This window comes from Colletotrichum navitas (assembly GCF_030913465.1).
Source record: "Colletotrichum navitas strain CBS 125086 chromosome Unknown LY79scaffold_25, whole genome shotgun sequence".
NCBI lineage: Eukaryota > Fungi > Ascomycota > Sordariomycetes > Glomerellales > Glomerellaceae > Colletotrichum > Colletotrichum navitas.
In genome coordinates this window covers 3,011-30,425 of record NW_026850571.1, presented here as the reverse complement: position 1 = coordinate 30,425, position 27,415 = coordinate 3,011, and the positions used below count along the sequence as shown (strand labels likewise).

The following is a 27,415-nucleotide window of genomic DNA, read 5'->3' as shown; positions in this document are numbered from 1 at the left end:
TTTGATGGGGTCACATAACAAAACAATACCGTTAGTTACGTGGGCAGTAACAGTAGCTTATATATTGTGATATACCCCCCAGGATTCAACCTAGAAAGTCAGATCTGAACACACTTTTAATTAAAACCTAGCTAGGTACATATCGCTAATTATACGTGGTGAAGATCTATATAGACTTTAATAAAAACCTAGTTAGGTATATATTGCTAATCATAGGTGGTGAAGATCTTTATAGACTTTAGTAGGATTTTTGACCAGGGGACCTTAATAGGAATTAAACCTACAGTGCTTAAGATCTATAGCCAGTTACTGAACTTAAATTAACACAAATACTATTATAGCATATAGTAAGTAGGAGCTAGGCTTATAACTGTCACGCAATAGAATGATACTGTTAGCTACGTGGGCAGTAATGGTAGCTTATATATTGTGACAGATGGCGACCTCCTACCCACTAAATTGCGGTAATGTACGCCAACTGCAGCCCTGTGGTTTCCATCACATAAGCTCGTGAAGGGCCGACTGGTGGACAAAGGCGGGGAAGCATATCTGGAAATCACCTGACATTGTGTCTTGGTCGAATAAAGAGACGAAGTAATCAGGCCAGCAGATTGCTCATGCAGCATGTACAATGACGTGGCACTAATCTGCTCGCAACGGCAAACCCACTGCCTAGAGCTGCATTCACCAGCTGCAAGCTCACTGCTTGTAAGTCACGCTAGATAGCAACGGTGAAGATAGCTTGTAAGCCAACGGAGTGATGAGGCAACTGATGCCTGTGAAGTCTGATGCATAATACGTCTGCGCAAGGAAGCTCGACAGGCCGCAGCACCTTGGTGTTGTGATTAATCATAACCAAGGTGTTTGCGTCCGGCAAGCGCTTGCAAACGTGCGGCCCATTCAAACTGGCCCCAATCAAGAGACATCTATGACAAATCGCCTTGGGTATCATCATTATCAGTTAGTACGCGCTAATGGTCCACGGGTTGACGATGAACCTAGAACCACGCCGAAAATGGGCAGGAGTACGGCTGTGTAGTATGCATCCTTGCGCAATTTGGAAACACAATTGGAGATAGATAGGTAGCAAAACACAACCATGACCAGACTAGCAGCTGCTAGAGGGGCTTCAACGCTGAGACTCGAGGGAAAGGAGGGCAAAAGGGTACAAAGCACACTTTGAGGTCGACGACTATTTATTGTTTTTCGATATCTGGACGGCATCCTTTCCTCCGATGTCTGTCGCTGAACGTTGCTAACCTAGCTATTACGTTTCCTCGGCTATATAACCGAGCATTGTATATGGTCCTTGGGGCCTCTGCTCAGAAAGAAGGTCTGAATCTAATCCTGATAATGTTGCTTTATTTCTATAAAAGTAGGAAGCAGAGCACGTAAACTGAGGCCGTTGTATCATATGTTGGCTTTTTTCTCATCTTCCATGATCAGGCCGTCGTGAGTAGGCGGCTCCTTGCGGCCTACACCCTCATCCGAGTGAGAAGGCGTGTGCCCCTGCTCCATGTTGTCGGCTGCAATAGCCTGGGCCTCGTCCGCACCAATGATTACCAGAGGGGCATAGTGGATTTTGCCCTCGTGTCTCCGATGAGCCGGAATAAAGACATTAAACCATCGCGGAACCATGAAACCGGCAAAGATCATAACCAGGGCGACATGACTTACTGCGAAGCCAAGGATGTGCAAAGGGTCGTAGCGGACTTGATAGAATGCCGGGTATGAGAAGCCGTAAACAATGCTCAAGATAGGGCCTGAGACGTAACGCAGGAGAACAGGCCAAAATATCGGTATGTTCCAGTTCTTGCCACTGCCAATGACAACATTCAGGTCCCGTCGAAGCTGGTTACCCTTTGAAAATATGTTAGCAAAAGCCTACTGTTCCTGTTACTGATCAAATATCGACTTACGGAGTAGAATGCGAGGTACCAAAATCGGCTAATAAAGGCATTGCTGCCCCAAAACTTGGGCGGAGTGGCGTCAGGGGTCTTGGCAACGAGGACAGATACAATGCATCCAGCAAAGAAGAGCCCTAAACCAACACCCGCCCCAGCCCCGGCTTGAACAGCATGAGCAACGGCTACACCTAGAACCATCGCCAAGATGTAGCACGTATTGTAGATGATAAAGGCCGGCTTTCCCACTTGTCCGATAACGTCCTTAAAGCGATAGACACTTGTGGAAGTGATGCATTCGGCGAAGACGACGAACACCAAAGCGACATCGTTGACCCAGCGATCGATGCTAGTCAAAAGATAGTATCCGAACTCGGTGCAATACGGCAGCGCAAGAAGAAACGATACGATAGTGAGGGCTGTGACGACGATGGGACGAGAAAACTTGATGCCTGTGTCCATTACTAAGGTCACGATGGCATCGAGCATGGCAAAGGCAGAGCTGTATCCAAGGACCATGAGAGTGAAGAACAGAGCCACTGCCCAAAAGTTGGCGCCGGGCATCTCGGCAACAGCAAGGGGGAGGGTCAAGAATCCGACCGTGAAGCCTCCGATGGGGTTCTCAGGGTCTGGCCGCATGCCCAAGTACCCTACAACTCCAAATACGGCGAAAGCGGCGACATTCTCAAAGAGAACGTTACTGCAGACGATCAAGATGGAATCCATCACTGCGTTTGAGTACTGGCGGTTGTAGGAGGCGTACGACGTGAAGTAGCCGAAACCAACTCCAGTGCTGAAGAAGACCTATGTAGCAGTTAATAAAAACAGAGACTTTGCATCAAGTCATTGACAGCATTAGGAAGAACTCAAGGAGAGCCGGACTTGAGCATGTAACTGTGAAAGACCATACTTGACCGCAAGCTGTCTGCCAAACAGTTCCTTTTGCCAGCTCACTTCCTCTCCATGTGGCGAAGTAGAGCTTAACACCTTCGCCGGCGTTCTCAAGAGACACGGAGCGGCCGATGAGGATAATGGTTACCACGATGGGGAGACCCATGGTGAAGTAGACGACGCGGCCCGTCAAACCAACGCCGCGGAAGATGGAAACCCACATCAGAAAGAAGGTGAAGGCTGCCCATCCGGTTGTTTCTCCAATAAGGGCGATCCCGGGATACTGAGTGTAATTGAGGACGCCGGTGCCGTCTGCTGTGAGGCTACCCTCAATCGGATCAACGTTGGCAACGACATCCTGGTTGAAGAACTCCTCACCGCGACCGGTCCACGGCAACGGACTGGTAAAGGAGTGCCGGAAATAGCTCATAATCCACGCCAAGTTGACGACGAAATACGGGGTGACGACGAATCCGACATAAAGCAGAGACAGACCAGTGCCTTTCAACCTCTGATTAAGGTTGTTGTATGCCACGACACTACCGCCGCGATAGGCCTGCCCAATGGCGATCTCAAGGACCAATACCGGAATGGCAACAATAAATACAGCCATCAGGTACGGGATATACCACTGAAGGCCGTGGTTGTTGTACACCTGGGACGGATACCGGAGCAGGTTCCCCATTCCGGCACAGCCACCCATTGAGGCCAGGAGGAAGGATGCTCTGGATGGCCAGGCATCACGGCCGTCTTCTGCTTTGTTCGGCGGAGGAGCAAACCAGCCCCCGATCTTCTTTAGCACGTCCATTTCCGCTTGCAGGTGCGTAAGGCCCTGTATATACACGAGGTTTGGCTCTACCTCGTTCCAGTCGCGGGCGAGGGGTGAGGATGAACTGAGTTCTTGGCTTGTTTCGGTACCATATGAGGTTTGGAAAATGGTGTGCAAATAGCTCCGTATGATAGAACCTTGGGAGAAAGAAGCACTCAGAGTGTTTGAGGCTCGATGTGGAAAAGAGATGCGAGGGAACAACAATGGGTGAAAGTTTCGAGATTATACGGTACATATCGAACCTTCAGTCGGCTGTCTTTTTTTATCCACTTCCCATGGTATCAATAGTGAACCTGGTTAGGACGCAGAAGCTTTCAGCAAGAGACGTATCCAACAGAGGACGTAATCCTGCTTTTCTCACGCCTCACGGGGCTGGGGGAAACCCTCTCACGCGTTCGTTGGTGGACAGCAAGGAGCACAAATGTCTTAGCATTACCTAGGACAAGACTTTAAGCGAATCCTCCCTCGGGCGGTTATTGGGGCATTGCGGGCGGGAGTTGAGAGCGGATGTAGTGTACGTTAACCACCCTAGTCTTGCAAGGCTCGGCGGACTTGGCGACAAGGCGCTAGGAGGACCGGTATCCGTCCGGCCAAGACCGACCAGCTGATTCAACGCCGCCAAGGGTTGTCTCCATCGAACCACCAAGGCAGAATAACGCGAATAACCCACCGCATAGCATAGCAGCTCGGGTTATTGTAAGCTGTAATGTACCAGTTAGAGAGTTGGAAGGGAGGAAAATGCTGCTTTGGGGTTCGGGATCATTACATAGTCGCAAGATATTGAAATTAGAAAGTGGGAGTGTAGAAATGATAGGGAAATTTGGTTAATGATAACGATGCGTGCTCTGCCATATCTTATGTAGGTATATAGTCACCTGTCATGACATTAACTGTGTCCATTATGCCACTCTTTGCAATATCACATGTGTATGGAGGAGACTGCACCTGGCCAGCCCAAATTGGATACTCAGTACTATCGCATTTCCTGACCCATAGATCAATTAATAATAAGGCTTGAGATTCCTGAGCAACCACATAAAAGAACAACGATGCAATGTGGCCTGGTCACTTTTAGAGAAACTCTAACTTGGCCTGACAACTTGCTGTGCCGGACCAAGCAACATTATCGTTTTATTCCAAAAGACCCTACATTTGCTTGCATGCATTCAATTCCGCTGCATAGTGGACTCTTCCGCGTGGCAACAGAAGAACACCTGATACCAGGCGATTTTGGCAGGTCACTTATCACGTTATTATTTGCATAGCTTGGCTTCTATGCATTTCTTGGAAAGCCGGCCGCATCCCCCACATCACCCAAATGACTATTGTTAGAGCGGTGAGGAACAGCTGAGTCGTTGACAAAAAAGGACTTGATGGATCAAGAGGAGTTATCGACGATTCTCAGAGGGTCTGCGGTGGAAACTAGCATCTTCCTGGGTCAGAACGAATGTAGCATGAATGTACGATTCACAGTTCAATAAAGGGGAGAGTTTAAAATAGCCAATAAATAAGCAGGACCGAGTCATATATCCCGCCCAATGACTGGCTCGATAGGGTATCTTGAAGTTCCTCGTTTGCCATGTATCTACTATGTAACGAATTCAACGCTGATGCGGACTGGGTACGATATGTGTATCATATAGTATCGGTCCGAGGCTGCCGGTATCGCTGTCCTACGGTAGGACTAATGATAGCAACATTAAACGAACTGTGAAGTAATCAGTTTTGAGGTTTCAACGGGATTGGCGTTCAACCTGACTGAAACTATCTCAGCTAGCAGATTGATCGGCTCGGGCGTCTCATTCTGCTATAACAGCGCCTTCCTCACCTTCCGAACCATGAGAGGCGGGCTGCGGAAGATCGACAATCTTGCTTAACATTGAACTAATACACAATCGACTGTCTGAAAGCGTGGCCATGAGGGTGGAAAACCTAATGCAGTTCGCTATCGCTTTTGTGTCAGAAACCGTGTCAGAGTACCTTTGTTAGTCGCAAGGACCGAGCGCCGAGGCGAAAGCCGACCATCGGATGATATCACAAGTAGAATGTTCCGAGTGTAATTAAATAACGTTCATCAAATACGGAACCAACGGGCGGACATTGGGGGAAAGAACAAAGTCGTATTACCTCCGACAAAGTTTCCCTCACACCGGTTGATCATCTTGAGATCAGACCTAAAGATAATTCTCCGCTTCAGATCACTCTATTTCCATCGTAATCACGACCGGTTGAGCTTGGCATGATTCCGGACTCTACCTGTCAGCCCAGTTGCCTGCCATAAGTTCCATTCACAGCCATAGGCCAACAATGTCAGGTTCGTTAGAGCTTCAGCGGGAACAAACGAAGAGGAATTCTGAAATGTCAACATTTGACGACGATGCCAAGGTGACGGGCGGTACCGAGCTGCCGAGCGACTCGAAAAGCGGCTTCGCCCAGAGCGAGTCTTATGGACCGTCAATTGGCGGAAAGACCTTCGACCAGAAGCTTTTGTACAAGTTGGACTTGAAGATAATGGTTGCCATGTTCTTTCTCAACTTCTTGTCGCTCATGGGAAGAACGAACATTGGGGCCGCTCTCATTCGCCAGCTGCCCCAAGATCTCAAGCTTGACGCGATGAAGGTTTTTATCGTGCTGACCATGCCCGCGGTCCCGTTGATTTTATTCGAGGTTCCCAGTAATCTCCTGATGCGGTTTCTGGACCGAAGATTCAACTTCCATTACATGTGGTATATGTGTCTTTTGGATGTCTTGCTCGGTATGTATCTACTGTCAAATCCGTGTCTTCAGTGGCAGTATGCACGACCTCTTACACAGAGATAGGGGTCATCACGATCGGCCAAGGCTTCGTAAAAACATTTGATCAGATACTTGCCACACGTTTTCTTGTTGGCGTTTTTGACGCTGGGTTGATACCCGGTTGCGTCTTCCTCTGTTCGCTATATTACCCTCCGACTCACCTTCAGTGGAGGCTCGGTCTCATCACCGTGGCCAATATATGTTCCAACATTGTTGGCAACTTTCTGGCGTATGCTATTGCAAACATCAAGGTAACCGAAAACTTCAAAGGTTGGAGATGGTACGTTCTCGAACCGCGATACAAACTGCGCCTTCTTTCTAATGTCATCAGGATTTTCATCATCGAAGGCATCATCACGGTTGTCGCTGCTTGTCTATGCTCGGTGTCAAATGTCGGGCCCCCGAACAAGGCAAAGTTCTTGACGGAAGAAGAGAAAAGAATCATCCAGAGTTCCGTGGAAAGTCGCACAACCAGTATTGGTGCATTGGCAGAGTGGAAGCTGTTTCTTACGAACCCACTGAACTACTGTTGGACGGCTCTTTACTGCTTCACAACTACAACGGCTTATTCGTTATCCATCTTCTCGCCGTCTTTCGTCAAGTCGTTCCGCCCAGAGCTGGATGCTACGGCGATACAGGCTCAGGTCGTTCCAATTTTCGTCGTGGCCGCAGTTGCCTGTTTGTCGACGGCCTATGCCGCTGACCGTCTCAACCATCGCTCTGCCTTCGGCCTTGTAGGGTTTGTCTTTACAATCATCGGCTACGCTATCTTGCGCAACGGTGAGCGCGAAAGTTCGAGTGTCATCATGATGGCTCTCTACTTCATCGCTTTCGGTACCTTTATCACCCTTCCGATGATCTGGATCCTCGCCATGCAGAACCTGCGGACACCGTTTCAACGCGCAATTGGAAGTGGTTTCGTGGTCGGGGTTGGAAATACTGCTAGCTACATCTCCGCTTGGATCTTTAGGACCAGCGAGGGTCCTTTTTACCGACGTGGGATGACTATCAGTATGATACTGGTCATCATCGCGTTTGTGATTCTCTCGGGTACGTGGTCATATATCGTTATGCACAACAAAAGGATGGATTCGGAGGAGACAGTACATCCATCTGCCATATATGGAAGGAGGAAGCTTCATCGGGGGCGGTTCAGATATAAGGCCTGAACTGTTTTCCTGAAGCACTGTGAGGTATTAAAGTAAGTGGTTCTGTGTGGAGCGTAAAGTTTTCAGCTATTTTCATTGGACAAAACAACTAGGTTTCACCAGCAAGCGATCAACTTCGGCGTATATCTTAGAAGCATACCACGAATAAGAATGACAATTGGGTAGACAGTTAAAGGCTTTTGGAATATAATTGTGTTGCTATGCTTCTGTTTATTGCGAATCGCCTTGCGGCAAAGAACAACTAGTTCCAGATACGCGCAGCTCGAAGTGAAGTTTTGACTACGACTAGGCTGTCTTCACAAAAACAATGAATCTACGACCGTAGGCTCTAACTGGATTATTACATTGTCCCTGCTGCCTACTAGCCTAGATTTGGCTCTTGTTTCTTATCCTTAGTTGGATTATACGTACTCCAACTTTAATGCACTGTTTATAACTATGCTGATGCCGTTCGTGTTCCAGTCGGCCATCCAGCTCAAGAGCAGTCCACAACTCAGGCCTAAGTTCCGATGTAGAAAAAAGAGTAGAATATATGTGCACGAAAGCGGCGATTATGCTGAATCTTAAGAATGGAAAGGAAGCTGTCCAAGTCAACAGCACTCGCAACCAGGCAGACCGCATCAAGATCCGAGCAGCTCATAATCTGGATTGTGGGACCGTAAAGCTCGTGGCACCAGTCGTGCTTTGCGGGCTGGGCCGCTACGTGCCGCCGTGGGCCTCGCCAAAGGGCCAGCAAGGATCGAGCTTCCGGGACCGGAGACTTATTCCGTGGTAACGACGTCCTGTCGGACGAGGCAAGGCCGACGATTGCCAGCCGGATTGTAGGATTGCGTGGGAATCTACCACCTAATATTCTTATCGATTGGAAATGCTGGCCATGTTGGTCATGTTGGTCTCTAGCCCTAGAGCCCCCCCTTCACCTTCTCACCACATCAAAGAAGTGGCGCCATTGCAGAAAAGATATTACAATCAGGCTTCCTCAAGACGCATCTCGAGTTTACTAGTCTTGACCTGGGTGCTCACATAATCAAATTCTAGATGTGATAAAAATGCTACACTAAGCACCTATCAAATGCTGAATGGATTGATTGATTCATCGGTATAATAGTCGCTCAAAACGCCCATAAGCAATCTAATATAACGGATCCCTCAACAAGGCGCCCAATAACCCTCTCCTGCTATTTGGATTATGGTCGCTACAGCCGCAGCTATCGATGCGCAGCCACTGACAGGGAAGTCATTCGCTGGTTTTGATCCATCGACAAAGAGTCCGGTCAGCGCTTATCCAGAGTAAGCAATGAACAGCCGTTCCGGACAGGGATGTTGGCATAATTGTCCCTCAATCTCCACTGCCAACGCTTGGCGCCGCTGAAGCGCGATGCTGAGAGGCCAAGAAGCGAAGCATCCACAGCGTATATGCTGCAGCCTGATGTACATGGAAGTCCTGTGCCTTCGGTGAGCGGGCTACTTCTTTAGGTCTCCATATCTCCGTTTACCCATTTTCACTCTTCATTCTGGTACAAGTTTCGCTCCTTGACCGGCCTATGAGCGCCTCAACATGGCGCCCTTGAACAACAATGCGGCTCAGGGGTACTACAGCGGCCTCGAGGTCGATGAGAGGTCAGGCCATGGGGCCAGATGGGGCGTGGAGGACGGCGCGGATGCCCGTGTAGCGGACCAGAACAGCCTGCCCGAAGTTCGCAACCACGACGGCCAGTTCCCAGAAGTCACCCATCAGTATGGCCACGATTACTCGATAATGCAGCCCGTCCACTCGATGGACGGCAGCCCCGCGGCGACATACCAGAATGGGGCCTCCTACGAAACCGGATACTACGCGCCGAAAGATCAAACCCCGCCTGAGGTCGTGACGGAGAAGACTGATGAGAAGAAGCAGCCCAGCACGATATGCGGCCTCCGGAAGAAGGTCTTCTGGATTATTCTGGCTGCTGTGCTTGTCATCATTATCGGCGCAGCTGTAGGAGGAGGCGTCGGCGGCGCAATGTCCGCACAGAACAGCTCGCAACAATCGAGCAGCTCTTCGGGAAGCCCAAGCGATAGCGGGAGCGGAAGCGGAGGCGGAAGCGGCAGCGGCAATGGCGGCGGAGGCGGCGGAGGCGGCGGAAGTAACGGCGACTCGAACAACTCCACGACGAGCGACATGGACATACTTCCCAGCACGAACCTCGGGGCCCTCAATTTCACCGATGCGTATGGTTATGTCAACCATCTGGTGTTCTACCAGGTTCGCTCAAATAACCTTATGATGGCGTCGTGGAATTCAAGCACAAAAGTCTGGTCCTCGAGCGTCGCAAATAAGGACAGCAACATCAAGCCGGGCACTCCAATCAGCAATAGCTTGTTCTGGCATAGTAATATCGTAAGTTCCCGCCGCGATCCGGACCTCCTGGCTATCGTTGCCTAACTTCATTCATTGCAGACCCGCGACGTGCGCATCTACTACCTAAACAACGATAACCAGGTCGCTGGCCAGATCAATGCCAACCCAGTCTACAGCATGACTTGGGATAAGTCCGGGGTCTCGGAAACGTTTACAGCACGCCCCAAGTCGCAATTGCTCTCGAACGGCATATACAGCCCCGACTCGTACCTCTCCAACTTGGTCATCTACCAAGATTCGGGCAATACTCTTCGCGTACTCCGACGAACTGGCGGAAAGACGGACTGGCTAGCCGTGGGTATCTCCACCGACTTTGGCAAGCCCGCAGAAGGCACCGGGTTGTCCTTGATCCCCATCTACACAACAGAGCCGACGAAAAGAATGAGCCTCTTCTATACTACCGAGTCGGGCTCACTTACTCACTTGACCCTCACGAACGACAATGACTGGAGCAACAACACATTGCCCACAACGCTCGAAACCGATGCCACAATCGCGGCCTTCTCGAGCGGCTACAACAACACCAGCCTCGTCATGCACGTCTTGGCGACACAAACGAACAAGGCACCGGTGCTGACGACGTACGTTGAAGGGGAATGGTCGAATGCGGGGGAGATTTCGACCATGTCGGGTGACGACAGGCCATTCAAGATAGCTGCTAACTTGGCTGGGAGAGTCTACGGCCTGGTGCAGAGGAGTAATGATAGAGTTGAGATCGTGGAATGGGAGTGGATTGGGGGTACAACATACAACAAAATCGGTGTGATAGACACAGTATCATGACATACAAGAGAAACAGAATACTCGCGCGCAGTCATGTCTAATTCAAAAGCTCGAGTATGGATGGACTGGGTGTGTCTGTCAATCATTTGAGATGCGAACTATGACGGGAAGAACTCCCGGCAGGTATGTCCTTTCGGTTCAGTCGCCCTCTTCTCAAAATCTTCCGGACCACGAATGCCGGTGTGAGATGACCATGGCGGAATAGAGTCTCTCAAGTATGTGGTCTGGACTTCCGCAGTTCCGCCCTGGGGACTGAAGCCATGACCTAGGATGAATTTGAACCACAACCAATCATCAACCTCAATCGATAGCAACTCCGGTCCTCCGATACTCTCAACCTTTACGCCGTCGAGAGCCGTCTTCCCCGCATGGTCCTCTTGGGGCGTATGCAGGGGCCTCTAAGTCCGAACGCTTCCTCCTTCGGCAGACAAAGGCTAGGAGCGGAAGTTCTGCACCCTTTCTCGTCACAAGGCAAGGTAGAGAAGATCACGTTCCGGCTAAAATAGATGGGAGGGCGGGTTTCCGTGAAATCGGCTGAGTCTTGGCCAGCGGCCTACCGATACAAAATGGGCCTCCTGCCTAAATCACACCTTTGAACCCTTGGCTGGCGGTTCTTACACCTTGTCTATTGATACTACTCGACAGTAGCATCAGGAAGTCATGATGGCCGACTCGGATTACATGCTGTACTCCTACTTCCGCTCCTCCTGCTCCGCGCGCCTCCGTATCGCCCTCAACCTTAAGTCCATCCCTTACACCACGATCCCCACCAACCTCCTCAAGGACGAACACCTCGCCCCGGCTCACCGCGCACTCAACCCCTCTGCCAGCGTCCCCCTCCTCGTCCACCGCGCTGCGGCAGACTTCAGGGTTACCCAGTCCGTCGCGGCGCTCGAGTACCTCGAGGAGACCCACCCTTCGTCAACGCCCCTGCTTCCCAGCGACCCCAAGGCCCGCGCCGTGGTCCGCAGCCTGGTGGACATCGTCGCCTGCGACGTCCAGCCCGTGACCAATCTCCGTATCATGCGACGCGTGCGGGCGCTCGGCGGGGATGCGGAGCAGTGGAACCGCGAGCTCATGGCGGACGGGCTCGCAGCGTACGAGGCTGTCGCCCTGGAGTGGGCGGGACGTCATTCCGTAGGCGACGAGATCTCCCTGGCGGATGCGTGCCTGTTGCCGGCTTACTGGAACGCCGAGAGGTTTGGCGTGGATTTGAGTGGCTACCCTACGATCAGAAGGCTCGTGGACAGTTTGAAGGATCATCCTGCGGTGATCAAGGCGAATTATCACAATCAGCCCGATACTCCCGAGGAGCTTAGGACCAGGTAGAGATCAGGACGAGTAACATTTCTTGGCCTATGATATTTGGCGATGATATTCATGGCATTTGAATCCAGCGCTCGTTACCTTCTTTACTACATGAGTGTCCTCCTTTTTGCTAAGCGACTAGAAAAGCTTCAAGGGGGCTTCAATCTGGCCAGATACTTCGCCGAACCCGACGATCGCGCCCTCCTGGCCGCTCCAACCGCGGATGATTATCGTGTCTCCGTCCTGGAGGAACTTCCTCTCCTCTCCTCCGTTGAGCTTCACAGGCTGCTTGCCTCCCTTTGTCTGCTCGAGAATGCTGCCTTCGGTGCCGGGATCGGCGCCCGAGATAGTCCCCGAACCAAACATGTCGCCCGGTCGCAAGTTGCAGCCGGTGATGGTGTGGTGCGCAATCATCTGCGGCCACGACCAGAGCAGGTTCTTGGAGTTGGTGCGGCTGAGCGTCGTCTTGTTCCCGCTGGCGGCTGGAGAGTTTACTGCGTCAGTACTCGTATTCTTGCGATGCGGTCGGAAAGATGGGTGAAGGTTGGTTGAGGGTGGCCTTACTGATGATCTCGACTTCCAGCTCGATATCAAGGGTATTGTCCTTCCTGCTCTCGCGGAGGTAGGGCAGTAGCTCCGTTTTGTTCTCGAGGCCGGGTGTCTTTGCCCCGGCGAGGGCGTCGGCGAGCACGACCCACGGGCTGATGCTTGTGCCGAGGTTCTTTGAGGTGAAGGGACCCAGGGGGACGTACTCCCAAGCCTGGATGTCGCGGGCGCTCCAGTCGTTCATGAGAACGTAGCCGAAAATGTGCTCCTCGGCCTGGTCGACCGGCACAGGCTCGCCCAGGTTGTTTTCGCGGCACACGAACATGCCCATCTCGAGTTCGATGTCGAGCCTCTCGCAGGGCGCGAGTGCGGGGACCTTGGGCTCGGCCTTGGGATCCCTAAGAATCTGACCCCAGGGTCGGCGGATGGGCGTGCCGGAGACGACGACGCTGCTGGCGCGGCCGTGGTAGGCGACGGGGAGGTGCACGTAATTTGGCTGCAGGGCGTTATCCGGGCCGCGGAAGAGGACGCCCATGTTGTACGCGTGATTCTTGCCGGCGTAGAAGTCGGTGTAGTCGCCAATGGCCATCGGCAGGTGGTTCCGGACCTCAGAGAAGGGGAGAATGGCCGCCTGGCGCAGGTCGGCGTTGTCCTTGAGCAGGCCGGCATGCGTGGTGCTGTCGCTGAGGACGGACTGGAGATACGTCCGCACTTGGCGGTGGAGGGGCCGGCCCAGGGCAGCGAACTCGTTCAGCGTGGGCGAGGAGAAGACGGAGATGTGCTTGTGGATCGAGGGCAGGGCGTGGAAGCCGCCGGCGTTTGCGAAGGCTTTGAGATCCAGGGCATGGTCTCCGATGGCGACCGCGGGCCGATGAGTCGGGTCCGACTTTGAAGAGATGATGCCGAACGGGATGTTGGCCAGCGAGAAGTGGCTCGTGGGGGATACGGGAACCCAGGATTGCGAACTTGACATTGTGACGGACGGAATTCGGTTGACAATTGCGCTAAGTTTGGGTTATGGTATAAAGCAAAACACAAGACAAACCAAGAAAAAAGCTGATGGGAACAGATCTTTGTTTGCACGCGCAGGTAGCTTTCGTGAGCTCTCAGGGACTCAGTCTGAGGTCATTCGCGTTTTGGAAGCTGTGAACGTTCCGTAATTCCGCAGCAAACCGAGCGGATAGTAGTGGAAACCGGGCCGCTGCGGAATATGGAATGCTCACTGCGGGGTAGCTCGGGGCCGTGGCGCTGGGGAGTACAGCAAAGCCGCGAGTAGGCGAACGGGCATGGTCGCATTCCGCTGTTTGCGTACGGGCCGTGCGTTTGGGTTTTCCGGCACATATCTCGGTGTTCCGCCGTCGGTGGGAAGAGTCGGGCGCCCCCCTTCACTCTGGATGTACCGGGTTAAGGTTTTTTTTTAGAAGTAAAGATTCCTCTGCGACTTTGACAATTCCTCGGCCTTACTGACGCTGTCTGATGGCACCCCATTTACCGGGGTTGTGGCGATTGGTGTCATGGACCTGAGTCGAGGCTCAATCACTGCATCCGAGAGCGGCCGCTGAGCCGGCATCGAATCCGGATCTCTCACGGGATGCGGCGCAAGCATGGGGTCTGACGCGGACGAGACCAGGGACTGAGGGCTGGCGTCGAGGGGTTCGGGGACGGGGTCGCTCTGTCCCGCGGCCTTTGAGCGGAACCAAGCCTGAATTTCATCAGGTGTCTGCAGAGGGAAGTGTTCCCACTCTTTGACCCGGTCGACTTTGTTCTGCCTTGGTGTCCACGCTGCCTGCGGGAGGAGCGCTGGCGAGGATGCCGAACCAGATCCTAGGCTATGCAGGACCCCCGATAGGGCCCTAAACAGGGCAGCTTCAGTCTCGGCGAGTCGGGTCTCGAGCTTGTTGAGGTAGCCATTAGGGATGCCTCTTCACGCAATCTGTGAGTCCAAAACACGCAACAAGGAGGGAAAACGAGTGCCTACCTCTTGCTCTGCTCTGGATACTGACATCTCCCCGGTTCATGGCTGCATTGGAGACAGGAAGGTCTACAGGGAAGGGAAGGTGAGCTTCCAATGCAAGAGAGCTGCGGAGCTACTTACAGATTTCTGTCACACTTTCAAGACGTTGGTAAACTGGTATAATGAGATTGGCCTCAAAAGGACGAGACGAGCTGGACTCACCCTTCGTTTTCTCTGTCGACAAGACTCGCAGGCGATCGGGCTTTGCAGGGCGTCGCCATCGGCCCTGGCACCACCATCTCGTAACATGGCGGAACAAGTGGGTTCCAGGCTTCGTAATGACGGATCGGTGCTGTCTTTATGGAATCAGCAGAGCCACCAAGACCATCGTATTGATCTTGGCTCACGGTCTACGGCGGCGACGAGGAACAAAAGACAAAAAGTACACGAGCAACGCGCGGAGTTTTGTTTGTCCGCAGAGCCAACACTTTCCGGAAGGTGCCGCCTCAATGGGCCCCACTTTCGGCCGACGTCGCTCTTTCCCCCCGAATCCAATCGTGTCGTCGCCTCTTTTCTTGCAGCGACGTCCGATACCGTTTTCAAACATTTCTCATGTTCGCCATGTTGATCGACCTGATCCCATTCGTGCCATTCGCATCCACGCACAGCTTCTAACGAGCCGTTTCACGGCGCCACTCCCTTTTCCTAGATGTTCTTTTGTTCCTAAGGCATTTCGACTGCTTTGACTGACATCTCTCTACTCTCCACACCATGCTCCCGACCCCCGCCATTCCTCGAGCCGTCCGTTGAATGCGGCCCATCTGACTATACCGGGACCTTGTCTTCTTTCTCTCTTCCCGAATGGACGTTGCAGAGTCGTCCAATGCCACGTCCGAGTCCGGAACACTCAGCCCGGCGCACTTCGCCCATCGTTCACGCAAGCGGAAGCACTCGGGGTCTACTGACCGCCCTACTCGCGAATATGGCTTGATGCGCGACACGGGCAGGCATGACACCTCTCGCTTCGTCGGCAGCGGCAGCGGCATTCACTTCATCCGCAGCGTCTACGTGAGGCTTGCCCGCAAGCCCGCTCTCAGGGCGTCCCAGTCCAACAGCATCAACGACCTGGTCCCGGGCGAGGATGACCAGTTGCGTTCCGACACCTCGTCTCGTGACGGTGACGAGCAAAATCTATGGCGAGCCCATGGACTGCTCCAGGACGCCGCCGAGGGTGGTGACGCCAACCCTCCTCCGTTCGAGCAGCTTGTCGACTGGTCCAAGAGCTACTTTGAAGCCTGGCACCCGACTCTCCCCTTTCTCAGTGCCCCGGATGTCCTAGGTCTCTTCGAAAAAGTCAGTGCGTCTGGCGTGGCTTCCCTTGGACACCTGGAGCGATCCATCGTCAAGTCCATCCTATCCATCTCCCTAGCCGACAGTCGCCAGAGGGCTCGCTTTGCTCAGCTAGTGCCTAGCTCCCTCGTTTTCCGAACCGTGGAGGAGGCTATGTTAGCCTCGCAGTTTGCCCTCTGCCAGCCGGCATCAATTCAGGCCACCCAGACCGCGCTCGCCATCCAGCTCTTCCTCGTCTCCATGCTTCGACTGAACTCGGCATCCCGACTTGGCGGGCTGATTGTGAGAATGGCCTTTCACCTCGGGCTCCATCGATGTCCGTCGAGGTACCCATTCTTCACCAAGGAGGAGGCCCACATGCGCCGACGAGTGTTCTGGTGTATCTACTGCATCGAGAGGTTTCTCTGCCAGGCTCTCGGTCTACCCCTCGACATACGAGACGATGACGTCGATGTCTGCTATCCCAGCCAAGAGAGACACGGCGCTCCCTCCGACGAAAGCGAGGACGGCCGGCTGCAGCTACTCACGTACCTTGTGAAGCATGCCCGGATACGAGGTCTCATCCTGGAGCTGAGAAACAAGTCGATCCACTCCAGGGACGACACCGCGGAATGCGCGAGCTATGTTCAAGCGGAGCTGGCCAAGTGGTCCAATGAGATTCACGACGCGGTCGAAGACGAAGTGGTGTATGAAGAGAGTGCCTCCCCACCGCCCATATCCCCGGGCCATAGGCTATTTCTGCTAGTCTCGAAGTACGAGTCCATGATCTCTCTCAACAGACCGATGATGACTTCGGACCCCTCAAGCCCGGCCTACTCGACCGGCTTGCAGAATTGCATATTCGCGGCCAAGTCCATCTTCATTGCGCTGAAGAGGTGTCAAAGCCAGAACAAGATCCCGACTGACCCAACGAGTCCATGTTTACTCGAGCCCATGCTTCAACCCTCTTTCACATGGGCTGTTTGGATCAGCGCTTTCATTCTGATATACGCTGCCTTTGAAAGACAATTGCCTTTGGGAAGCGCTCTGAAGTATATATCTCTTCTCTTTTCTTCTTCTCAAAGGTGGGTACCGAGTCTAACTCCATCTTCCGCAGACACGTCGAGTCCGGCAAGCAAATACTGCGTCACATTGCTTCCCGAGACACCTCATGGCCCGAATACTGCCTCTCTGCCATTGACGAGCTCACCGCCGCTGTGCGCGAGCTGTCTGATCCACCAAATTCGCTTCGCCGGCACCCAAGCACGGGTGCCCCTATGTTAAGCGGTCACCTGCACCACGACGCTGGGCGATCAGCCCCTCCCAGCAGCGGTTCGGGTAGACCCAAGAATTCTCACCCGCACGCCCGGTTTTCCCCATCCGTTGCTGTGTCTACGGGTCGGCAGGATGAACAAGGCCTCGTCAGCCACGACAGCACCATGTGGCCCCGGCATATCCAAAGCGACGGGCCGTCAACGGCGGATGACCAGTCTGCACGGTGGCCCGCGCAGATGTCGCCGACACCGGACACGCCGGTCAACCAGAGAGGGACAGCCAGCACGCCCGGAGGCCAATCTCGGTCCCGGGCGGCGGCTCGGCAGGATTCACCCGGCTTCGACGCTCGGCCGTTTCCTATCTCATCAGCCGCGGCTTCTATTCCCTCGGCGTCGATCGACGGGACCGAAACGATAACCGGAGAAGGGCAGGAGTCTATGGTCTGGTATGATCAGCTGTTTGCCAATTCGTTTGGCGCCATCGACTGCCCATTCTTGGCGGCGGCGCAGTTCGATTCCTCGGTGGACCCTATGTGGTCCTACCTAAGATAAGGCAAAAGCTCACAATCGTCAATGAATAAATGTCGTACCCGGAAGACGATGACGGGGGTGGTGTAGGCGGAGATGACGGCCTCGTCTCCGCCTACCCTGCCCTTGCGCAGACCTACGCGCACCTCGTTGTCGTCCGATTTCTCTTCGGCGTCGCCGAGAGCGCCCTTCTACCCGCGCGTCACCTACCTGCTCTCCATCCCCCACAATTTCTTCCCCATCGTTTTCGGCTTCGTCATCTGTCAACGTCGCCGCTAATGCTTTGTGCATATACACCGGGTATCTAGTATGAAGTAAATTACCTTAGTTACATGATTTCTCTGTAAAAACCACCGAGTTAGACTACTGGATAGTAATATTAGGCCTGAAACTAGAATAAGTAGGATGTGTGTTACAGAGTAAGATGTCTGACAGGGATAGTTTATCTTGGCCGGATACCATAGTACGTCGTTTTATATAAACACTGCTTGGCGCCTTCCCTTATGTTAGCATTTTATGAACATTTAGCTGACTTCTCTTTAGGTCGCTGGAGAGCGTCACGTATATGTATATACCCTATTAATGTAATAAGCCTTGAATATATTAAAAATTAAACCTTATTGTACTTGGCGTAAACTCATTTAATAGCGTCGTAAGAAGTGATTTATCTAAGTTTAGGCTTCTGATCTGGGGAAGTAGAAGATAATTAGTTTAAAAGTATAAAGCTAGGCCTCTTTACGTCAATAAACAAAGCAGCCTCACTTAGTTTCTCTATCCTCAACCTCTATCTCCAGCACCACCCATTTGTAAGTATTTCTGAAAAGCAAAGCTAAAATGTTCTGAGGACGCATTGCGAGGTTAAGAAACTATACTAACAGTATGAAAAGTTCAGGCTTACGCTACCATTTTCCTCGCCATGTACGCAAAGTCCGTTTATATCGCAGTCGCCAGCCTCTTGGCTGTTAGCTCGGCAAACCCCCTTATCAAGCGTCAAGGCATTGTACCTCAATGCGACACTACCGTTGATTGGGCGGCTGTGGGAGGAAAGTGCGCCACTGGAATATGCACTGTTGGAGGCCTTACAGGAAGGGTACAATGTCCTAAGGACTTCCCTGCGCCAGGCGGCGATGCCACGGAATTCGCCTTGAACCAGCAATCGTGTAATGGGTTAGAGGACGGTCGGCAATGCACCTTTCACTACACCTGCTGCACGCAGTAAAAGCATGTGGAGTGTTGTAACGCTCAACATCTCAGTTGTATAAAGTCTTTACACTATTGCTATACGTTAGTAGAGCGTTTATTGAAGAAGTCTTGTGTAACCTACCTAAACCTTCGTCTGACTCCCTGTCTAAAATTTTGTCTGAATTCTCCTATAATATATTGGCATGTCAGTTTTTTTTAAGCCAGGTTGAGGTTCATCATCACTTCTGGGAGCGAGGGTCGTTGTTGAAGTACAGCTAAATAGCAGTAGACTCAATGGAATTTGTTGATGTAGTTGAGAAGACAACTTACCTTGTGCAGGTTGCGAAATGATGTGCAGCGGGATTGACTTTATCCGCGGGTGCGTCTTGGTCGGCGGACAAAGTCAACCCCGCCTCCAACGGCGGCAAGCCCCAACCCCATACCCCCGATGCCTGCAGCGCGGCCCGCGCTGGAGAAGGACATCTAGCAGATGGCGAGACTTGGACAGTTACGAGAGAAGACGCTTCATCTTGACTGGCATATCGGATACTCTACAAACACAGCCAGTGCCACAATCTGAACACATCTTTGGGTTCCAAAAGGAAGACGCACCCTTTCACCGTGAACCCCCCTTATCACTCTAGACATTACCTCGAGACAGCAGTCCACCCAGGGACATCCCTCCTCACAAACCAAAATGTCGCCCAGCGCGCTTCCCGCCCAGAGGGCGTACAGCATCGCCTCTATGGGAGCTGATGGCATCGGCCCGGAGGTCATCGAGGCCGGCGTCGAGGTCCTCAAGGCGCTCGCTGACACATTGGGCACGTTCGAGTTGAACTTCACCGACTACCACTGGAGCTCCGAGACGTACAAGAAAACGGGCAAGTATATCCCGGACGGCGGCCTCGAGCAGCTCAAGAAGCACGACGCCATCCTCTTCGGAGCCGTTGGTGCTCCCGGTATGACGAACCTCTCACCAAGGCAATTGCCATGCAACAACGTGAGATGCTAACAGAGAAGACAGATGTCCCCGACCACATCTCGCTCTGGGGGCTTCGTCTGGCCATTTGCCAATCTTTCCAGCAGTACGCCAACGTGCGGCCCACCCGCATCCTCCGCGGCACCCAGTCGCCACTGCGGAACTGCGCCGAGGGCGACCTGGACTGGGTAATCATCCGCGAGAACAGCGAGGGCGAGTACGCTGGCCAGGGTGGGCGGTCGCACAGGGGGCTACCCTGGGAGACTGCCACTGAAGTGTCCATTTTCACGCGCCACGGCGTTGAGCGTCTGATCCGCTTCGCGTTCGAGACCGCTCGCAGCCGCCCGCGCAAGCTCCTGACGTTCGTGACTAAGAGCAACGCGCAGCGCAACGGGATGGTGCTCTGGGACGAGGTTGTCTACGAGGTGGCCAGGGACTTCCCCGACATCGCGCTCGACAAGATGCTCGTCGACGCAATGACGACGCGGATGGTGCTCGACCCCAGGAGCCTCGACACCATCGTCGCAACAAACCTGGTAAGTGCCGTGGTCTTGCTTCCATCACGCGGTGCCGACTCGGAAAGCTGACAGGCGTGCGGTGTGCCAGCACGCTGACATTCTTTCCGACCTGGCCGCTGCGCTTGCCGGGTCGATCGGCATCGCGCCGACGAGCAACCTCGACCCCACGCGCGGGAACCCTTCGATGTTCGAGCCCATCCACGGGTCGGCGTTCGACATCGCGGGCAAGGGCGTGGCGAACCCGGTGGCAACCTTCTGGACGGCGGCGGAGATGCTCGAGTGGCTCGGCGAGAAGGAGGCGGCGGCGCAGCTGATGGAGTGCGTCGAGAGCGTCACGGGAAGGGGCATCGTGACTGCCGACCTCGGCGGCAAGGCGACGACGAAGGATGTGACTGCCGCGGTCGTGGGCGAGATCCAGGCCACTCTCGGGAAGAGCAAGGCCTAGTGAGATACAAGGAAGGGATGTCGGGTGATGGGTGGTCTAAGAAGAGGGGAAGAAAGCACAGACAAGATGGCAATCGTTCGATCCGACGAAGTCTACGAACGAGATCCAGGAACATTATTGTCAAAAACAGAGGCTGCGGTGGTGGCAGCGGTAGCCGGTGGGCTCCCCGCCAAGAACAAGTAGAGATCCAGTACGTTGCCTCGCTGCATAAACCACGAGTTCAGGCAAAACATCCCCCACAAGGCGGATAGCTAGCGAAAAAGGAACGTCCCTTGAGCGACAGCTAGGCAAAGTTTCTTGGGGCCCAGGGCCCAGATAGTGAATCTTCGAAAGATACACATAAATGCTATTGTTATAACAAAGAAGCCGGTGGTGGCGGAGGAGCAGGAGGATAGGCAGTATCCAGAAGAAAGACTCGCCGGAAATAACCAGGCGAAGCATGCCCCGACCCTCCAGCCAGTTCGCAAAGAATGTCTGTCCCCTGGTTCTGGCAGCTCGCCCGCGTTGGCCAATATAGCGACCATTTGAGAATCAACACCATAACCATTTAGCCAGCGTACATAAGCTGCGCCAACGGTTTGCGGCTGAGATAGGTGTCGACCAACGCCTCGGATGTCGGAGTTGAGTCACTGCCCCCGCCGCCGTTGCCGACGCACATCTCTTCCGCTTGGGTGTGCATTTTGGGGGGATACACAAAGGACACTCACCCACGCTTTGATCTTATCTCATCAGAATCGATTCAAGTCTCATTTGGCTTGTCAGGCCGCCGCCAACAACGATGACGGGGAGTGTCTAGAAGAAACGCTCGCTGGCCACAAACAGAAGGAGCTGTGCCAGACTAGAGGAAGGTGACAAATTTTTCAAGGAGATGCTGTGATGTCATTATGAAAACAAAGGCAAGACAAGGCGGCGGCAACGGCAATAACAAAAGTGGAAGGAAGGGCCTTCGAGTGGAGGGGCTGGTAAGGTGTAGGTAGACGGCCATAAGGAAGCCTCGGGTCTGTGGGAGAGGGAGCATCATGGGGAGCGTCTTGAGCTAGAATAATACCGGCAGCTTTATGTAGAGAAGTAGCAATCACAGTTAAACGATTGCCTGGTCCCAGTCAACCTCTTTTACAGAAGAGTCCCCCCCTGTCTGGATATTTGACCCTCGCACTCTGCGTACCTCGATACCTACTTACCTAGGTAGGTACGTCGTGCGGGTGCATCAAGCGCGAATCTCACATTGGCTCTTGGAGCGGCATCAACACAGCCATGATCTACGTTGCTCACTCGTTCCCTGAAGTTTGGGGGTCGAGGTTTCCTATTGTACATAAGGCCACAAGCTAGATAGACTGGATGGATGGAAAAGGAATTGAAAGGAAGGAGACAGACGGCAGGCACCTAACCACGCGTTCCTGCCTCCCTCGGCCTGTATCTATCCACCTTAGACGTCTACCACTTTCAGACGGCAGGCGCCTACCCACGCGTTCCTGCCTCCCAAAGCAGTGCCAGAGGTAAGTGATTCGAGCCAGCCCCTCGGCCTATATCTATCCACCTCAGACGTCTGCCACTTTTCCTCTTTTCTTCTCTTTTCTTCTTCAGCCTCACGAATTTGAAGAACGGTATGTACCCACGATACCCTCACCTTCTGCCTGTGTTTCCATCACTATCACCATCATACCACATATGCCTTTCCATTCTACGCTTCGTTTCCCTTTTCCGGCGTCTTTCTGATGTCTGAATACCCTCATTCCCGTCGCCAGCAGAGCTTCGCTCGTCCATCTCTGCCCACTGTCTTCTCCTATCTGGTTCCAATCCTATCCCATTACCGCTCTCATCATCCGTCCTGTCTCTCATCAGGTATACTAACTTCTTCTTCAGATCAAACAACTGCCGTCTTGTTAAAGATTCCTTCTCGTGAGCTTTTTTCTTGCCGCTGCTGCCGCCGCCGCCACCACCGCCGCCAACGTCTTGCTTTAAGCAATGGCGTTTATGGATTCCCTCCGGGGTTTCTCCCAACTTGTGCTTGGTCCTGAGGGGCGTCGTCTGGCTTTGGCCAGAGAGCTTTTCTTTTGGACCTTGCCTGTCCTCATTGTGGGGACTTTTTTCGTCAACTCGTGGATGTTGATGGAAGTCTTGTGTGAGCCAACCGAACCTTCCTTTGATTCTTCCTCCCAACCTTCCTCTGATTCTTCCTCCCAACCTTCCTCTGAATTCTCCTACGATGAAATCACTGACATTCATCCAGACTTCCGCATCATCCTGGAAGGCTCTGCCTCCAACTTCCTCTCGGTCTGGTCCCCGAAAGAGGTGTTGCTGGCCCATGTTCTGCTCGGTGTCTACGTCTTCCTTTTGCTGAATGCAGCGGGGAGTATCGGCCTTTGCTGGTACTTCTCCTGTTTTGACGCAAAGGGATACCGGATGCCGAGTGGTTCTGTGGCGCCGCGCCCTCGGACGGTTATGCAAACGGACTACAGTACCTCGGCCCGGTTCGATTTCGAGCGTCTCGCGTCGGACGGCAATCGGCCCAATCGGTGCCCCGAACAGTGTGTCAACGCCGGCGCCTGGAGGGGCGACCGGATGTACCACTGCCGTCACGGGTACGATTGCTGCCTCCCGGTCTTTGACCATTATGTAAGTTTTCATCCAATTCATCATCCAGGCCTGTCACCTTTCGTTCAGACGTTTTGTGAGATGGTATCTGACTGGCCATCTACAGTGCTTCTGGCTATGGGTTCCCGTCTACTTGAACACGATCAAGCCGGTAAGTAAATAGTCTCACACGCCTCACGTACTACTTTTTTCTGATTCTTATTCACTCTAGTACTGCTTGTTCATGCCGCTCATGTTCTTGTACTCGTTGTTCTCCTTCGCCGTCATGTCTTGGGCTCTGGCTTCGCCGCACATCCGGGGTCTGTCTCGATGGAGCTACGCCGTTCTCGCACTCTCTTCGATCTTTGCAATCATCGCCGCCGCCGATATGATCAAGTTCCAATGGAACGCGATCGTTTTGCAGAATCGAGTGGGCAAAGAGCGGAGGTCAACCTGGCGCTGGACAATGGCAGTTCTCAACGTCAACGGCCGCCTGATGTTTGACGAGCCGAGCGCCAATCCGTACTCGTTGGGTAGTCGCTGGGCGAATGCCCAGGAAGTCCTTGGACGATGGTACCAGATGCCGTTCTGGTTCTGGCCGCCCGCAAGGGTGGGCCAATACGCCAACCATCTGAACTTGGACTGCGACACGACAATCTCGCCTGCGTACATGGTCCACGCCAACAGCCTCCGATTCAGGGAGATGTCGGCCCCAGTCTTGGATATGCCGCCGCCGCCGCCGCCTCCGCTGCCTGCCCCGCCTCAGCGTGGGTTCTTGCGCCGCCGGCACAACGCATTTTCTTCCATGGCTTAGTTGTGTTCCTCACGGAATACACGGGACTCGCACGTACACGCTTTGGTTTCAGCTGATCGGATTCCGGTAACGTCTCCTTGGGTTTGAGCAGGCCGCCGCTAGTAGCTCGCCCTTGACCAATCCCCCCCAAGACCCCCAGTTGAGGAGCTGGTGGGCACATCACATTCGCCATTCCCACAAACCCCATTGAGGGTCCCTGTGGAAGAGCAGAAGGACACTGCTAGAACAAACCAGACCGACAATTCTTGCACCTTCACGTGGTGTCGGTCGTTAGTAGCCCGAATTGCGACGATGGCGATCGAAGACGGCGAACTAACGCAAGAACGGATCGAACGCTGACACACCTTTACTCAATTGACTCGGCATGATCCTGTGCCGGGAATCTCCCAACTTGTTCATCGACAGGCACATCTCACCCAAACACACTTTGCCTCATTCCCGGACACACCCAAACCCTGCGGTTCCTCCTGCACATTCCTATTTCATCTCGGATTGCTTTGGTAACTCTTCGCCTCAGCATGAGCGGCGCAGACTGCTCTGTGGTATCCCCTATCACGGACACATCAATTAGCGGAAGAGACGTCACACTCCTACCACTGACGGATCGACACTCTCACTCTATCACATCAACTCTTGGCGGCAGAGATGTCAACTCTATTGACGTCTCGATACTCTTTCTCAAGCACACCCTCTCTTACATTAAACTAACTCTTGGCGGCAGAGACGTCTACACCATTGACGTCTTACACACACACACACACACACACACACTCTCTCTCTCTTATTAACTCTTGGCGGCAGAGACGTCTACACTATTGACGTCACACACACACACACACTCTCTCTCTCTCATCAACTCTTGGCGGCAGAGACGTCTACACCATTGACGTCTTGCAACACTCTTACTCTGTGTCTTCTCTCTCACATCTCTCGGCGGCAGAGATATCATCACTGACGTCTCTTGATACTTCCACTCAGTCTTCTTTTTCTCAACTCTGGCTACACTTTTCTAGCCTTCGGCGGCAGAGACGTCAACACCATTAACGTCGCACACACATACACACACACACACTCTCTCTCTCTCATCAACTCTTGGCGGCAGAGACGTCTACACCATTGACGTCTTGCAACACTCTTACTCTGTGTCTTCTCTCTCACATCTCTCGGCGGCAGAGATATCATCACTGACGTCTCTTGATACTTCCACTCAGTCTTCTTTTTCTCAACACTGGCTACACTTTTCCAGCCTTCGGCGGCAGAGACGTCAACACCATTGACGTCTTGTTACCTTTTCACTCACTTTGCGTCTTCAACTGACGCTTGCGCTCTGTGCACTTTCCACCCTCTCAACATTATTGACATCTTAAAAACTTTCACCTCCTGTCCTTGGCAACGAGACTTGCTTCATCTTTGGGTTTGTTCTCTTTCCATTACTTGGCAGCGGAGTCATCATCATACTATGTCTCTTTTTCTCGACCACTGCTTACAAACCCATCAACTTGTGACTTTCTTCCAACTTTCTAACTGGCGCCAGAGACATCGGTATACTTGGCGTCCCGACACCCGTCTCACACCTTGTTCTCGACGGACCCCGTCTCATTCATTGTCTCGTGGACACATCGTTTCATTTCTTTTATGACTTCATCGGCATTCTTGCATGGTGGCAGCCATCATTGATCCTACCATCGAGAAAGCGTGCGAGCCACTGGTCAGAGAGAGGATGAAACTGGATTGAGACCCACCCCATCCTCCAACCTCTTCTAACCCCAGTGAAACGTACACGAATAGATAGGTCTAGCGATTCTCAGACCTAATCTGAAGAGGGAATTGAAGAAGGATAGAAGTTCGTTGAGAAATTGGAAAAATAAAAGTTTGAGTTGCGTATGGGTGGGAGGCAAGCCTGGCGAAATAAGTGGTGATGGTGGTGGTGATAGTGGCTCGGATATGGGGATGGCTCGCATGTAGTGGTTGAAAATAGAGCAGCTGTGTTACGGTAAAAAATGTGCATTATGTATCTTACGGATCGCTTGCTGTAACGACAGTCATTTCTCCTTTACTACCCGGATTGGCTATCCCTTGCTTGGATCGTGGGCTGCCAGTCCAAGCCACCCCATCACACCACTTTTCTCGTTTCTCCCTCTTTAGGCCTCCTTTAATCGCATATCCAGGCGGCAGAAACCACCTCACAGACAACTACCTTCAGACACACTCTCCGCTTGGCTTTGCAAGCGAAGTTAATAGGGGCCAAAAAGGTTGGGGTACAACATGGAAGAGTGGTAGAGATGTAAACTACCAAAATTAATTGCACAAGTCGATTTCCATGTCGCAGCTCCCACTGCAGCATACGCTGTGAGAAGAGCACATTGCGTTCTTGGGTTTACATCCGGGATCCCGGTTAGGTCTCTTGGGCTTCCTGATCTTTCTCTTAGGTTCGCGGCGTTCGAGATCGGCTTCGTAGAGAGCCTGAAGATCAGCAGCAGCTTCGAGGTCACGAGCTTCGAGAGCAGCTTCGAGGTCACGAGCTTCGAGATCGGCTTCGAGGTCACGAGCTTCGAGATCAGCTTCGAGGTTGCGAGCTTCGAGATCAATTTCGAGGTTGCGAGCTTCGAGACCACCAGCTTCGTGATGACCATCCTGGGAAACCATGGCGCATGCTGCACTGGACAGGCTAAAGACAAAGACGGCTGTCTGAAAGAAGCGCATGTTGAGGACTAGAGGGACTGAGTAGGTAGGTGCTGATAAGTAGGAATAGGGTAAGCGAATGTAAGTGGTTGGATGATGACCTTGACTGTAAAAGTCTATTAGAGTGGGATGACTGTGTCCTTAAATATGTACTCTGTAGTGGCTTGAGTCTTTAGCTATGCCCGATTTACTAAACACTTGAGATCCCCACGCTAGCTCCTGGTCACTCAGGTTACATTTGGATCGGTACACGGAGCTGCCGATGCAGAGATCGATCGAGGCCGGGATGTGTTATGGCACTCTGTAGAGAAACAAACACTATTCTTCTCAATTTTTAGATTGGAAAACCCCACTTGGGGTTTGATATATGTATATGTATACACAGGGGCAACGGCAACTCCGTTGTAAGGCGACTTCCGCGACTCCCGTTCACGTATAGCAAGTATACGTATGATTTAAGAACACAGCCCCCAAAAGATTGATCAACAGCGATCCTGCTTAAACCTGCA

General features: G+C 52.8%; 11 protein-coding genes across 11 annotated transcripts; 7 read left to right on the top strand and 4 right to left on the bottom strand.

Annotated features, from left to right (window-relative positions):
* Positions 1-1,410: 1,410 nt before the first annotated feature.
* LY79DRAFT_685381 (Sodium:neurotransmitter symporter family protein) lies at positions 1,411-3,603 on the bottom strand (the record flags this gene model as incomplete). The annotated part of the gene is made up of 3 exons (XM_060564642.1): positions 1,411-1,860; positions 1,920-2,708; positions 2,815-3,603. 3 exons carry the CDS (start codon positions 3,601-3,603, stop codon positions 1,411-1,413), a joined length of 2,028 nt encoding a protein of 675 aa, XP_060414703.1.
* Positions 3,604-5,982: 2,379 nt separating this feature from the next.
* On the top strand, positions 5,983-7,589 carry LY79DRAFT_514258 (major facilitator superfamily transporter; the record flags this gene model as incomplete). The annotated part of the gene is made up of 3 exons (XM_060554586.1): positions 5,983-6,379; positions 6,445-6,700; positions 6,752-7,589. The coding sequence occupies 3 exons, from the start codon at positions 5,983-5,985 to the stop codon at positions 7,587-7,589; spliced, it is 1,491 nt and encodes a 496-aa protein (XP_060414702.1).
* A 1,558-nt stretch (positions 7,590-9,147) lies between these two features.
* LY79DRAFT_514200 (uncharacterized protein) lies at positions 9,148-10,773 on the top strand (the record flags this gene model as incomplete). Its single annotated transcript, XM_060554574.1, has 2 exons — positions 9,148-9,969; positions 10,030-10,773. The coding sequence occupies 2 exons, from the start codon at positions 9,148-9,150 to the stop codon at positions 10,771-10,773; spliced, it is 1,566 nt and encodes a 521-aa protein (XP_060414701.1).
* A 663-nt stretch (positions 10,774-11,436) lies between these two features.
* Positions 11,437-12,102, top strand: LY79DRAFT_514204 (maleylacetoacetate isomerase; the record flags this gene model as incomplete). Its single annotated transcript, XM_060554576.1, has 1 exon — positions 11,437-12,102. One exon carries the CDS (start codon positions 11,437-11,439, stop codon positions 12,100-12,102), a length of 666 nt encoding a protein of 221 aa, XP_060414700.1.
* A 117-nt stretch (positions 12,103-12,219) lies between these two features.
* Positions 12,220-13,600, bottom strand: LY79DRAFT_514197 (fumarylacetoacetase; the record flags this gene model as incomplete). Its single annotated transcript, XM_060554573.1, has 2 exons — positions 12,220-12,563; positions 12,646-13,600. The coding sequence occupies 2 exons, from the start codon at positions 13,598-13,600 to the stop codon at positions 12,220-12,222; spliced, it is 1,299 nt and encodes a 432-aa protein (XP_060414699.1).
* Positions 13,601-14,044: 444 nt separating this feature from the next.
* On the bottom strand, positions 14,045-14,862 carry LY79DRAFT_589759 (uncharacterized protein; the record flags this gene model as incomplete). Its single annotated transcript, XM_060561063.1, has 4 exons — positions 14,045-14,547; positions 14,606-14,668; positions 14,723-14,736; positions 14,804-14,862. 4 exons carry the CDS (start codon positions 14,860-14,862, stop codon positions 14,045-14,047), a joined length of 639 nt encoding a protein of 212 aa, XP_060414698.1.
* A 580-nt stretch (positions 14,863-15,442) lies between these two features.
* Positions 15,443-17,736, top strand: LY79DRAFT_589758 (fungal-specific transcription factor domain-containing protein; the record flags this gene model as incomplete). Its single annotated transcript, XM_060561062.1, has 2 exons — positions 15,443-16,962; positions 17,028-17,736. The coding sequence occupies 2 exons, from the start codon at positions 15,443-15,445 to the stop codon at positions 17,734-17,736; spliced, it is 2,229 nt and encodes a 742-aa protein (XP_060414697.1).
* A 579-nt stretch (positions 17,737-18,315) lies between these two features.
* Positions 18,316-18,984, top strand: LY79DRAFT_178393 (uncharacterized protein). Its single transcript, XM_060551281.1, has 2 exons — positions 18,316-18,518; positions 18,600-18,984. Exon 2 carries the CDS (start codon positions 18,629-18,631, stop codon positions 18,929-18,931), a length of 303 nt encoding a protein of 100 aa, XP_060414696.1. The 5' UTR covers positions 18,316-18,518; positions 18,600-18,628; the 3' UTR covers positions 18,932-18,984.
* Positions 18,985-19,316: 332 nt separating this feature from the next.
* LY79DRAFT_551750 (tartrate dehydrogenase) lies at positions 19,317-21,281 on the top strand. The gene is made up of 3 exons (XM_060557674.1): positions 19,317-19,853; positions 19,919-20,409; positions 20,480-21,281. Exons 1-3 carry the CDS (start codon positions 19,592-19,594, stop codon positions 20,834-20,836), a joined length of 1,110 nt encoding a protein of 369 aa, XP_060414695.1. The 5' UTR covers positions 19,317-19,591; the 3' UTR covers positions 20,837-21,281.
* A 1,520-nt stretch (positions 21,282-22,801) lies between these two features.
* Positions 22,802-24,224, top strand: LY79DRAFT_514191 (DHHC zinc finger domain-containing protein; the record flags this gene model as incomplete). The annotated part of the gene is made up of 4 exons (XM_060554572.1): positions 22,802-22,958; positions 23,067-23,452; positions 23,538-23,582; positions 23,643-24,224. 4 exons carry the CDS (start codon positions 22,802-22,804, stop codon positions 24,222-24,224), a joined length of 1,170 nt encoding a protein of 389 aa, XP_060414694.1.
* Positions 24,225-26,353: 2,129 nt separating this feature from the next.
* Positions 26,354-27,199, bottom strand: LY79DRAFT_178170 (uncharacterized protein). The gene has a single exon (XM_060551280.1). It carries the CDS (start codon positions 26,925-26,927, stop codon positions 26,523-26,525), a length of 405 nt encoding a protein of 134 aa, XP_060414693.1. The 5' UTR covers positions 26,928-27,199; the 3' UTR covers positions 26,354-26,522.
* Between the last annotated feature and the right edge of the window lie 216 nt (positions 27,200-27,415).